Genomic DNA, 13,862 nt, shown 5'->3' on the forward strand with positions numbered 1-13,862 from the left:
GTCGGCAACATTATCTCTCCTTGTTATCGCTGCCCCCAAAGACCGGAATGCGATGTGGTGACAGTACATATTCTACCAATGGCGAGTCAAAGTACAAGTGCTCTGCTATATACCATCAAAGTTGTTCCTCACAGCAAAAATATCACTTGCAGTACCTTCATTGTTAAATTAACATTTATGTCTCATTTAAACTTTGCTCAACATACAAAAAATATGCAAGATGTCGCTTTCACCAGAATCTAGATCATATTGAATGGCAGTACTGGCTCAAAGGGTCAAATGGCCTATCCTGCGCCAATTTTCCATGTTTCTATGAATTGTATAGTAAATGACAGGACACTATGGAGTGATATAGAACAGAGAGATATACAGTTACATAGTTTCCTGAAGCTGGCAATGCAGCTGGACAAGGTGGTGAAGGCAGCGTTTGAACAGAGCATTGAGTACAAGAGTTGGGACATCATGTCAGAGCTGTACAAGATGTGGAGAGACCGTACGTGAAACGCCATGCGCAGTGGTGGTCACCATACTGTAAGGAAGGATGCGATTAAGCTAGAGAGGGTGAAGAAAATGTTCCAAAAGATGTTGCTGGGATTAGCTGGCTTGAGTTATATGGCGAGACTGGATATGCTGCGACTGTTTTTTTTCATGTTCTTGTTCTATGCCTGCGAGTCTTCAAGGTACAACAGAAGTCTTTATTACAGTAACTCAATGCTGGCAGCAAGACAACTAAAATGGCTGCCACCCCACAATCTGACTGACACTCCCACACTGTGTGCAGCCAAGATAACTATGTACAAAACATCTCCCTTTGTCCTGTGCAGCGCCACCTGCTGCACGGGAGGAGCAACGGGTCCTCCCACCCCACACAGTCCATCAAACATCACAATTTTCGTAGAGTGAAGGTTGAGTACAACCTTGAAGATTTATAAAATCATGAGGAGTTTAGTTAAGGGGGATGGTCACAATCTTTTTCCCAGGATTGGGGAGTCTAAAACTCGGGGACATAGGTTTAAGGTGAGAGGGGAAAGATTTAAAGGGGACCCAAGAGGCAGGTTTTTCCCACACATAGGGTGGTGGGTATATTGAATGAGCTGCCGGAAGAAGTGGCCGAATGAGATACAATTGGAACAGTTAAGAGGCTTTTAGGTAGGGACACAAATAGGAAAGACTTAGATCAATATTGGCTAAATGCAAGCAAATGGAATTAGCTCATGAAAGGCACTTTGGTTGACATGGACAAGTTGGGCCAAAGGGCATGTTTCTCTGATGTGTAACACTGACTCATTGGAAACAACACGCATATTAAATGAAATTGAAAAATGCTTTGGCAGTTTAAACTTACTAAACTTCAATAAGCTCAAAGGTTTTTGCTTTATCCCAAGCAGTGCCTATATTAGGCAGATATGTATGGGCATGATCAGTATTTTACACATTTACAGTCCACTGGCCAAGGCAATGCTGCATGCACACACACTATCAGGAGAATCAGTTCAGCTCATGCCTGAAGCAATCCCATGGCTCTTGAACTACAGTATTTAGGATGGAAATTCTTCTACCCATTCAATTAAGGGTTTCAATGGCTACACCCTTTGTCCCTTTCAACAGATTGCTGACTCAATATGCCTCGAAACTGGATTAAATGTAATGTCCTCCCTTTCTACTTTTATACCTGGACCACAAAAACAGTATTTAATAGCATTGGCCTCTGGTTTTATATGGAGAGCTCAGAACAAGCACGTGCACACCATCAGCTCGCTGCATTTACAAGTATCAGATTCAAGTATCGTTTTATTTTCAGAATTGTAAGGCTGTGCATTAATCAAGATATAATGCAATTGGGATTAGAATGGGGGGGGGAGGGGTTGACCCAGACTCATACAAAAGTAAATTGCCACATCCTGTGCTCCCTGTAGGGCATTTCATCTGAAGGAAGCATGTCAGTGTAGCTGCTGTAACAGTGTAGCTCTGATAATGATCCACAATTCCCTTCAAATACAGTTCATTGTTGGGAGTGCAAGATCCATGAAGTTATTCTATACTTTAAAAGGCTTTATGATATTTTTCCCACTGTTTTAGGAGCTGGAAAACTACGTATTCCACACAAAAATTGTGCTCCTCAAAGTATCCGTAATATTATCGCCTGTTGTATATTCTCTGTTCTAAATGGTTTAAAGGGTTTAATTTATTCAATTCAGAACTAGAATTCCTAGCGCCCAGAAAATCTTCCATGACTAACAATCATGGAAAACAGCACAATCTCCAGAGAAAATACATTCTGTGCTGTATTAAGACAATGAAATTATCCTCCTTCATAATTTTATTATTTGAAGCTGGTCCCACTTTAATAATAAATGAAGGAAGATAACATTTGAGACAAATAGGTACTGGTAAATCATTTCTACACTTACCCATAATTCCACACGAGAGGAGAGTGGGCCCTTTACTCATCTTCTTTGGACTGTGCTGAAATTATTAAAAGTAGCAGTTAACTCAAAATTAGAACAGAAAATCTCCGAGGTAAAGAGTGGGCAAATATAAAAAACGCCATTATAGGTTGCTGACTAACAACAAAAAAAAGCGTGCATCAAAAATAAAAATAAAAAAGTCATGAAGTTAGCCAATCATATCACAAGGGAAAAGAAATGCAATTGGCAAAAGTGCTGATGCAGCGAAACATTTTACAACGGGCAAAGTTATCCAATCACAACAAAAGAATTGTGTCATGTGACCACGCGATATTATGACACCACTAACTGACTCATTTTGAATAACACCCATGTAAGAACTTAAATGATTACGGCTTTTACCACTTGGCTTGTGTGAAAAATCTACTAGTGAGTATGGACCTTCAACTTGAATTCTAAACGATTGTGAAGAATTTGCACATTTTTTCCCCCTTTAATAATTGTCGGAAATGTCAATTGATGTTAAAATATTGCAATTTTCCTGCTAACCTTTTCATGCATGGGCCTTTTCTGCTGAAATGATATCACCGGAAATAAATGAAAACCCAACCTGAAGCCATCTGGTCTAAAATAAGAATATCAGAGACAAATCGGCTTCATAAGTTCATGTTCTTATTGAATCGAAGAGTGATAAAATTGCTTCCAGTTCCGAGGTTTCAAGTTTAAATCAACAGCGAAGTTGCTGGAATTCATAGACTTTTGCAAACTCCTTGCTTGATATGACTTGGGAATTAAAACCGACACCTGTACTCCAGAGATTAAATTAGCAAAGCCGCAAACTAGAACTCTGTATCTACGTCTGATCACCTTTCACAGCTTTCCTGCTTGGACTTCCTTCTCCAACATAAGTGTTCCCCATTGTTCATAATCAAGGATGAACTTTTTTTTAAATTGAGAATCAATTGCCTTTGTTTATGGACACAGGATCCTGAAGATATTGAAGTTAGCAGTCTGTTCACAATTTTGGTCAGAAGATGGACTTCTCTATCCTGCGGCAACATGAACCAATAAATAAATTGTATTCTAACGTTTCAAAAGGCAATCTGCACCATGCAACACCTGTAGTAGTCACTTGTACTGTGGAAGTTCCTCTGACTACCTTCCCAAAACTGTAAGGAGCTTAGCCAGAAGAATTACATGACAAATATTCCAAAAGATAGTGAATTATGGCCAGACATGGATTACATTTCCCTTCCCATTTTCTGGGTGTATTATTTTCTCTGCTCATCTTCTGCATGGCTATGTTGTGAGCTACACAGCAGCCTGCCTTCATCCATTCCTCATGGTTGTCATCAGGATACTGGCCTTGGCACGCCATGTTGGAGCACTGTTCAGTCTCCACTTGGCCACCACATGGGTTCATGTTTTGAGTGGTGATCTGGAGCAGGAACTGCAAGTGATTTTTTTTCCCCCCCTCAACAATCCCAGAAGCAATCTCTTAACTCCCAGTGTTCTCACTGTCACTATTGTTGGGAACAAACAACTGATTACAAGCCGGTGAGCAAATCTGAACTTTTATAGGCTGCTTTATTAGCCAGCTGCTCTGTAGTTTAACAAAATGACCTGATACGTGTAAACTTGCAAATGTTGATTATTTTTAAGAGGTGCACTCGTATTTGAGAAGATTTCATTCAGAATTATTTCATGGTTTGGCCACAACTGTGTACAGATGGGTCTGTAATAACCTCTGCCATTTTACACAACTGTCTCTTCCCATTCCAGAAGAGACTTTCAACCATTTTAGGAAGCCACTCAAACAAAAGATTAAGTGCTAATTTCATGTAATTACCCTCAACAAGATATGGCAAGAATGAGAGTGATTTTTCGACACTATCTCAGAAAAGAATCAAATACTTTTAAACGTAATCCATTGATGCTACAAAGAAACAGCACCAACAGTTCTGTATTATAGGCATCAAACTCTTCAGTGTTGAAGCAATGAAGGCCGGCATGACTTTTCTACAGCAACCCAGATGAAATATGTAACAAAAGCCATTTTCTCACAAAGCTGAATCCAACAGGAATCCAATTGGAAAACATTTCTCAATTGGAGAAAAAAAGAATCCCCTAAATTATAACGTCCTGCTATTATCCAACTAATAGCTAAATGCTAATTTGAACTAATTTTAACAAAGAATATAATTTCAGTGGATGCACCTTGTGGAAAGGGCCTCCACAAGAAACCTAACATGTATTCTACATGTGATTGTTAAATTAATACAAAATGGGGTGCTGTCACTTGCTCAACTATGAAAAGAAGCCAGAATGCCAGATCCGAATAAACTTCTAGAAATACTATGGTGTATTAAACCATTTGGGGGTGATTTTATACAGAGAATGGATTACAAACTGGCTTGTAATTCTGAAAGAATGGTTTTATGCGGTTGAAATTATCATCAGAATCACAGAGAAGAGGAATTTTGCATGTCTCTCATGTGTTTCCTTCTGGGATGGGGTGGCAAGAGGTTCTCTCGAACATTTTTTTCCAACCAACTGCAAAACTCCCCTAATTACACTTTACTTGAGTAGTGTAAAACTCAAAATGTCATGTGTGGTAATGTTTTCGTCCCTCTGCTGTAAAGAGAAGCTCTTATTTGCCATAAATCCACATTATTTAAAGGACCAATACTCAGGCATTCTTTGCCTCCCTTGGATCTTTGACCTCTTAGTACCTCAATTACATCCCCATATGTGTATTTATTGCTTTACCATGAAGGTAGGGGCCACAACCTACACTCAGGTTCATTCCTGAACACCAGTGTTGATTCCTGCCATGTATCATTTCCTGGTCACTGCTGCATTTAAAGAAGTCACTAACATCCATTGTCAACGAGAAACAAGTTCATATATTTTTACTTCAGGCCAAGGCATATGCCTGCTTTAATGCACAGGCATTTATAAATACCATGCTTATGTCCTTTCAGATATCTTCCTATCTACCTTCTTTCTGCGAGAAGCCTCTAGCTTTGGCCCCACACGGTTTGTAGAGAAATCATGCCTCCCAAAGGCAATATTCGTCACCAGTCTGTCAAAGACTCTGACCATTTGTGACCTGCCCGACCATAGCACCCCTTCAATGCAACATCCATTTACTCGCTGCAACAGTCCTGTGTACTTGAAAGGTTGTTACATGGACCGTGGTATGCTCCTTCTAAAGCTAGCTGCAAAGATCATATTGGCTGGGATACATGCTGGCATCTGCAAGAGCCCAAGACACAGCGTTACCCACACAAACACAACAATGCTGTTCAGTGAACCTCGTAGCTCCAGTCTTCATTCGACTTTCATAAACAGTGTCAGGATGACCTGCAACGTTGCCTTCATGTCAAAACCTGGAGCTACACTTTCAACGGGGAACTCGAGAAAACTGGAGTGATTTCTTGGGCAATCTTGTCTGGATGGTAAGATTTCAAAGTATAGAAATTCCAATACAAAAAAGCAAAGCTAATAGCATTCGTGGACAGGTCTTTGCCACTCTTATTGAAGTAAGTAGGTGGATTAATGCTTCAGTTTGCATTCCAAACAAAGAAATGTTAACAAAGTGAGTTTAGGTTTTGATCTGTTCATGTTATTAAAACATTAATGTGTGTCCCTTTAATAAAATTAACAAGACTTTCCAACTCATTCAGTTTGTTCTACCAATCAAGTCTAAGTTCCATTTCAAAACCAGGGAAAAACTTTACTCTTCAACATCAAGGTACGAGAGGTTTGCAGACCTTGATACGCTTCCTGGAAACTTGGATACGAGCAGCTGGCGATTTAATGAATGGAAAAATCATAACAACCTGTGCCCAAACTTGTGATAAATACTTCTGCCTTGCCAAGCTCTTATGCCCAGGCACTGAAAAGGAAAATCTGCCCTTGAAATGACCATCAAATGGATTTTCCACACTGCTGCATTCATGCACATAAATGCTGCACCTGTCTGAGTTAGGCACGGACAAGTCTGTCAAAAACATTCATTCATCTTTACAATCAAAGCAGTTTAATTGCTCGTGGGAAAAAAAGGAATATCACAATCCAGGATGCCTCCTCTCAGGAGAGTGATGCTGAATACCTGGCAGGAATGGGGAGCAAAGGGCAATGACCTCTTAAGCAACTAACACTAAACTATTGTCTTATACATAGGTTTGATAACTTACTTCTAATTGCAAAGGTTAGAGTTTATTTCATTGATTAATTTGAAAGTGGATACACCTCCCCCAGAAAGCCTTTATGAATCATTGCTTAAATATTTGGTTATGTTTCGCCATGTACTGTAAGGTACCTATGTGCGGAAATTAATGTTAACTAACTTTCCTCAACTATTGTATATTATTTCAGCAGCTGCTCCAATTACCGGGCTAACAGCTGCAATTAATGTGTGACTGCTGTACTGGGCTTGCGAATGATGTAGGTCTCTAAATATCATTGCAGGATCAAATAAAAGGCTGCATTCATCACAATGAAATCAAAATAAATTACCCAGGCAAAACTAGTGGAAATTAAATTTACATATTAATGGCAGCACTGCAGGTTCAAAAGTACAATTTCTGAAAGTTTATGGAAGATGCACTTAAGGCTCTGAAGCAGTATAACACAAAGGTACATGTGGAAGTTATCTTTCAAACTGTTTATATTTTAAACTTAAATGTTTTTAAAATTCCACATGTTTAGCTTAATTAATAACTTACCAGTTCTCTGTTGAAAATGTGATGTATACCATAATCCAAGTCCTCGTTTTCCAGACCTTGCATTAACAGAGTCACCATGGTAACATAGTCATTTCTCTGGGTCCATTACACTGAGGGCAGTAGTCGGTGGTTGCCATTCTGGGGTTCATCTTCTTCAAAAGAGAGTGAGATCTAGCTAAGTACTACAGCAGGGCTCTTCATATCTGTCCAGTGTCATGGGGGAGAAAAAGAGAGACAGGTAAGTTTATCTGCTCAATAAATCCAAGACTAAATACTTACTACCTCCTTTCTCATTTATGTGCTGTGCACCTTTCACTAGGCAAGATGATTTGACAATTAACTTGTGTCCAGAGATCAGGTCTCTTATTAAAAATAACAGACTGGCATCCTCTTATAATTCTACTTTCTCTCCTTGCAGTGGTCATCTGCCTTCTGGGTCTCTACCTTAAAGCCACGATTGAGTTAAGGAATCAATATGTAGTGTATCACAAACACAAACCTAAGTAGACACAAAATGCTGGAGTAACTTAGCATCACTGGAGAGAAGGAATGGGTAACATTTCGGGTCGAGACCCTTCTTCAGACACAGGAGGCATGGCATAACAAATGGGTTATTAATGCTCTCATGGAAAAAAATAACTGAAGGCCAGTAGTTAATGAGAATTGAGTAAAAATATTAAGATAAATGAATTTGCGACAGATTTCAGAGGATAATTTAGAGCTTTATTCAATTGATATTGCTGTTCTGTAACGCCACATTGAAAATGACCTCCGGAAGAATAAAACTATTTATTCAGACAATGGATGAGTCCCACTGATAGACTTTACAACCACTATCATATTCAAACTTACTAAGCTGATGCCAAATGATTCACTGGTTAAGGCAGTATGTATCAAAACTCACACTAGCTGAACTTTTCATATTAGGAAACTTGGGATGAAGTATGACTTGCTTTCACTCTGTTTCTGTGCCACGAGGTGGCTGAGCAAACTTTGGGGGCACAGTGATTGAGGAACATTTATTCCATTGTTTGCATTAGGTCTCCACTTGCTCTTGAAGAGACTCAAGGTGCTTGGTTTAGTTGAGCTTATTGTCATGTGTACCAAGGTACATTGAAAAGCTTTTTTGTTGCAGGCTATCCAGTCAGCGGGGAGACTATACATGATTACAATCAGCCATCCACAGCGTACCGTAGCAGCATAAGAGAATAACATTTAGTGCAAGATCTTAGGCCCCCTCGGTCATGGCTGACCAGGGGTGATGCATCCTAGTTGGCTGCTTGCTCCACACCTCGGCTTGAACAGCGTCTCTTGTGGCTGAAGAGACCAATGCGGGAGTGACAGTCTCTGTCGCAAAGGTCACATTTGTGTGTGGTCTCTGGTCTGTTGAAGTTGCTGCGCTCCTTTCTGCGTGCCCACTTTTCTGCCGTTGCGTTCATCAGTTTCTCTTCCCCCGTTTTGAGATGTTGGTTCAGGGTACCTCTCCACCTCGTATGGTCAGCTGCAAGGCTCTCCCAGGATTCCACATCGATGTCGAGCGCCTTCAAATCTTTCTTGCAGACATCCTTGTAACGTAGCTGGGGGCGGTCGATGGTTCTCCTCCAAGATGTCAGCTCTCCATAGAGGATGTCTTTTGGAATACGGCCATCCTCCATGCGGTGGACATGGCCCAGCCACCACAGCCTGCACTGCCTGAGTAGAGTGTACATACGCGGAAGGCCAGCGCGAGACAGAATCGTCGTCGATGGTGATGACAGGCAGTGCCTCGGTATCCTGCCCCAGGACGTTCGTCTTCAGGCTGATGGTCAATCCAAAGTCCTTGCATGTCCGATAGAAGCGGTCCATCAGTGACTATAGTTCCTGCTGGGTGTGGAACACAACTGCTGCATCATTGGCGAACAACATGTCTCTGATGAGAGTTTCACGTACTTTTGTCTTGGCTCGGAGGCAGGTGAGGTTGAAGTGCTTGCCGTCTGATCTAGTACGCAGGAACATCCCCTCTGTTGCGATGCCGAGGGCATGTTTCAGGAGCAGAGTGAAGAAAATCCCAAAGAGTGTGGGAGCGAGGACGCAGCCTTGTTTGACACCACTGCGGATGTCGAAGGGCTCCGAGAAACTGCCATTGAACTGCACTGTCCCCTTCGTGTTGATGTGGAAGGATTCTATCATGCTCTGCACTTTTGGTGGGCAGCCGATCTTTGGGAGAGCCTTGAATAGGCCATCTCTGCTGGCGAAGTCAAACGCCTTGGTGAGGTCAATGAAAGCAATATACAGGGGCATCCGCTGTTCTCTGCACTTCTCCTGGAGCTGGCGAAGGGAGACCATGTCTACTGTTGACCTTCCAGCTCGGAAACCGCACTGTGACTCTGGGTAGACACGTTCTGCCAGCTTCTGCAGGCGGATCAAGATGACCCGAGCAAAGACCTTGCCGACGATGTTGAGGAGGAAGATGTCTCTGTAGTTGTTGCAGTCGCTTCTCTCACCCATGTTCTTGTAGAGGGTAATGATCGTGGCATCCCTCATGTCCTGCGGTACAGCTCCTTCTTGCCAACACTGGCAGAGGACTTCATGCAAAGGAAGCAGTAAGGTAGCCTTGCAGTGCCTTGAGGGGGGCTGTTTTGCTCTGGACTGGTCCTAGTGCCTTCTTAATGCCATTGCACATTCCCCTGATGTTCCCTGTTATGGCGGCCGTCTGGATGTCCTCACTAAGCTGTGTCCAGTACTCATTGGCGCAACGCCTGGCAGTCTGCTGAGCCTTGCTCCTGGCAGCCCTGAGGATCTGCAGGTTCTTCTCGTTGGCTGACCGCTTGTACTTGGCTGGGGCGGCGCTCTTGGCTTCGATGACGGGAGTCATCACGGTCGACTTGGCCTCAAACCAGTCGTGTGTCTTTGAGATCTTCTTCCCAAAGCTAGCCAAGGCTGTGCGGTGCATGGTGTCCCACAGAGTTTCCCACTGCTCTGTTACAGAGTCTCCAGGACGCGAGATAAAGTCCACTAAAATACGATTAGAGATTTTCTGTTGGAGTAGAGGTTTAAAAGAATGGAGTGATTGTAATGAATGATTGCAGATCCACTTCTGGCACCAGAACAGAGAGGATCGCCGTCATCTTTGATAAAGTTCCCAGATGTCCTTTCCTTATTTTGAACAGTCACAGGCCAGTCTCAGTGAAAATGTGACATTTTGCAAAGTAGACTTTCAAAAGATCCTTTAAACATTTTCTTTGTGCTGCTGGAAATCTCTTGCTGTGATCCAGTTTGGAGAAGAATGCTTGTTTCTGAGCTCTAAGATGAGGCGTGCCTCAGAGCTGGTTGAATGTGATCAGGGACTTAGTGCTAAGGATCTCGCGCATCTATCCGAGAGAATCCTCATGGACGTAGCCAGGTGCGTAAGAAAGTAAATCCACTGATGGGCTTTTGCTGCAGTGTGAAGGGATTAGGTTAGGTTCCTGGTGATATGGATGGCTTGGAACTGGTGATCACCTCTACAGCAGCTTCATCGATGTGCACAAGGCTATGATTCTAGATCAGGGGATCAGCATTATGCCGAGATTGTCACATTAGTGCACCACAAAGCATTGACCATCCTGTATAATAACTACTCTTCAGTGGGAAGAATGTTAGAGGACAATATTGCCGCAAGAAAGATTGAACAGCATGCTGTGATGATGCAGCGTTGAAGGAGCCTTTAGGTCATCAAATGTTTTCCCTAAATCCGCCAAGGGCGGTGCCTGAACTCTGGAGGGGGCAGTGAATCTTGGCTGTTGGACTGGTTAGCGCTGATAGCTTGAAGGTCATAACCTAGCAGACATGGAATGGTGATGAATTCCTGAGGGTAGTCACATTGGAGAAGGATTCCCCGTGACAACGATGTGTTTGTTGAAATCCAAGACTTTGGCGAGGTTGAAGACTGCTATCTTCAGTGGTCGGTGCTGACCCTGAACTTCTCATGATGTTGAAGGCTGGTGGCGATCTTGGCCACCGAATCGTTTGATGGATGGAATCTGCATTGTGACTCTGGGATAAGCTCTTCAGCCATTGGGAGCTGGCTGTCGATCAGGATCATTATGATGACTTTTCTGGTGGCAGTCAGAGAGCTCATTAAGACATCTCTCTGACAGATGGCTATTAGTGCAGTATTCCTGAGATCCCTTGGCATAGTGTCCTCTTCCCACAGTAGATATCAATTTCTGCCAGTGTTTCTCCTTCATGTTTTAGAACTTCAACCGGATTCCATTTGTTGCAGAGATCTTGGAGTTCATTCATTTGATACCATTTGCAACTTCTTGCTTGTCCAGAGTAGTGTGAGAATGTGACAGATGATGTGCTGAGTGGTGTAGTCAAGTACACATGTCTGAAACAGATCTCCTTGACTTGCTTCTTGCAAATATTGACTGTTTCTCTGTTATTGGCATTGGTCCTTGGGATAGAAACATAGAAACATAGAAAATAGGTGCAGGAGTAGGTCATTCGGCCCTTCAAGCCTGCACCGCCATTCAATATGATCATGGCTGATCATCCAACTCAGTATCCCGTATCTGCCTTCTCTCCATACCCCCTGATCCCTTTAGCCACAAGGGCCACATCTAACTCCCTCTTAAATATAGCCAATGAACTGGCCTCAACTACCTTCTGTGGCAGAGAATTCCACAGATTCACCACTGTCTGTGTGAAAAGAAGAAAAAAATGAACAACTTCAAAGAATCCTCACATGTTGTGACTCTCAGCTAGTTTCTGCATGTCTTTTTAGGTCATTAGTTTTATTGTTGGTTCTCAGCCTTTAAACACATGTAGATCCTTTATTTTCTCTTGAGGTGTAATGGCATTTCCAGATAGAGAATGGTTTGGTTTCACAATTACTTCGCTTCTGGAGCTCCTGGCATTCTCATTTCATTAGTCCTGGTCGTGAGGATCTCACCACAAAAACACTATTCAATCAGCACCTCACAAAAAAAATTGGTTGCCTCATCACTACTGTGAGTCACAGAGCATCTTTAGTGCCCTGTTCACCATGACTGAACCATAGCAAAGACTCGTGAGTAAAACACAAAGCATTAAGGAGATCAGGCAGCATTTCTGAAAATGATGTCCTGACCTGAAAGGATCAGGACCCTAATTAAACATTGAGTGACCATTCCGTCCAGAGATGGAGCCTGACTCGCTGAGTTACTCCAGCACTTTGTGTTTTACTCAAGATTCCAGCATCTGCAGTTCCTTGTGTCTCCCTACAAAAACTTGTCTTTTCCACCAGAATTGGCTGCCCATAGGATTTTACCAGTAAGAAGACATTAAATAGTTAAACTTACAAAACAATGATTATTGCATTAATGCTTCCACTATGCTTCCACAATTTTCCCAAATTGAAATTATGAATTAGATACTGATAAATTGTATTTATCACTTCCAATCAAAATTTGTGGGAAAGATAACTTTTTTCACAGGATAAATGGTCTTTCTAAATTTAAATAAATAAATAAATTATAGCACAGTAATAGCTTCATCATAAAGTGTGTCTTTTGAGCTGCTTCTGAAGAAAGCTTGGGATTTTATTAACATAAATATTCCACTTGCCAATGAATTGATCTCGTGGATTTGAAAACACACACAACGTTTGTTAACTAACTGCAAGGCAGTAAAACAGCTCAATAACTGGAAGTTTAAAAATTCCTTCCAGCATCATATCAACACACTGAGGTTTCCACTTGAGACCGGAGATTCCATTACATCTACTGTACATCAGTGAATTATATATTTGAAGAATTTCAAAAGAAATTGTACTGCTCAAAGCTCAACTGAGACCTTTGTACCAGAAAATAAAATGTATTTTCCACTTCGTAGAGTTAATTTTTTTTCTGGTGGACTCAGATTGGCTGGACTCAGAAGTCAGCTTCAACTCAGCTCAATTGGTAGCACCTTTCCATTCCAGAGACGTGAATGTGCAAAATACCTCACAATGTTTACCCCTCTTGGTAGCACCATCAGTTGAGGCAGTAAACTCAGGGCTTGTCTGCTCTCTCAGGTGAATATATGATGGCACTACAGCACTATTCTGAAGAAGGCCTAGGAATTTAACCTGGTTGTCCTGGTAATATTTATCAATAACATTATTGTCTGTTAATACACATTGGGAACATGCTGTGTGCAAATTGACTGCGCGTTTCCCACCTAACACCAGAAACTACAGTTCCCTTGCTGTGCAAGGCTTTCTGATTTTTAGGGCACTATTAATACAAGATTGTTTTTCCTGCTTTGATTTTCTGCTGAATAGATACCAGAACTAAAAGATCAATACATTCTTATCTTGAAGCAGAAGCCTAGAATTCACCTGCTGCAATCCAAATGAGGTTAACTTGCACACAGAGCTTTAAAAGGTGAAACAATTCATTATTTTCCCCTGACAGCTTTATTTGCAAAATGTACATTCACACATAGTTGTGACAATTTAAATTGATTACAATAACTGGACTATTTAGAAATTTGTCTCCTTGATTTTGCTCTGCTTTCAGCTGATGATAACTGATACAGGGTTTTCCCTTAGTCTAGAAGGACATAACACATTAGTTTAATGTGATATTAGAAGACTTTGGGCCATCCCATTGTCTCATGCTAAGTGGAACCATGAAAAGTACAGCAAGGAAACAGGCCCTTTGGCCCACCAAGTCTGTGCTGACCATCAATCATAGGATAACAATGGTGGGGTCTACCAGCTGGCTTATCTCACCTT

General features: G+C 41.7%; 1 protein-coding gene across 3 annotated transcripts in view; it reads right to left on the minus strand.

Moving 5' to 3' along the window:
- The window catches only part of fam53b (family with sequence similarity 53 member B), a 101,794-nt gene that overhangs the window by 64,771 nt on the left and 23,161 nt on the right, over window positions 1–13,862 (minus strand). For all 3 annotated transcript variants that reach the window (XM_078413586.1, XM_078413587.1, XM_078413585.1), the window contains exons 2-3: window positions 7,142–7,344; window positions 2,412–2,466 (exon numbers count right to left, since the gene is read on the minus strand). In XM_078413586.1, the coding sequence (XP_078269712.1) occupies window positions 2,412–2,466; window positions 7,142–7,219 (133 nt within the window). In that variant the 5' untranslated portion in view covers window positions 7,220–7,344. The remainder of the gene's footprint in view (window positions 1–2,411; window positions 2,467–7,141; window positions 7,345–13,862) is intronic.

The sequence above is a fragment of the Rhinoraja longicauda genome, chromosome 16, assembly GCF_053455715.1.
Source record: "Rhinoraja longicauda isolate Sanriku21f chromosome 16, sRhiLon1.1, whole genome shotgun sequence".
NCBI classification, from domain to species: Eukaryota; Metazoa; Chordata; class Chondrichthyes; order Rajiformes; family Arhynchobatidae; genus Rhinoraja; species Rhinoraja longicauda.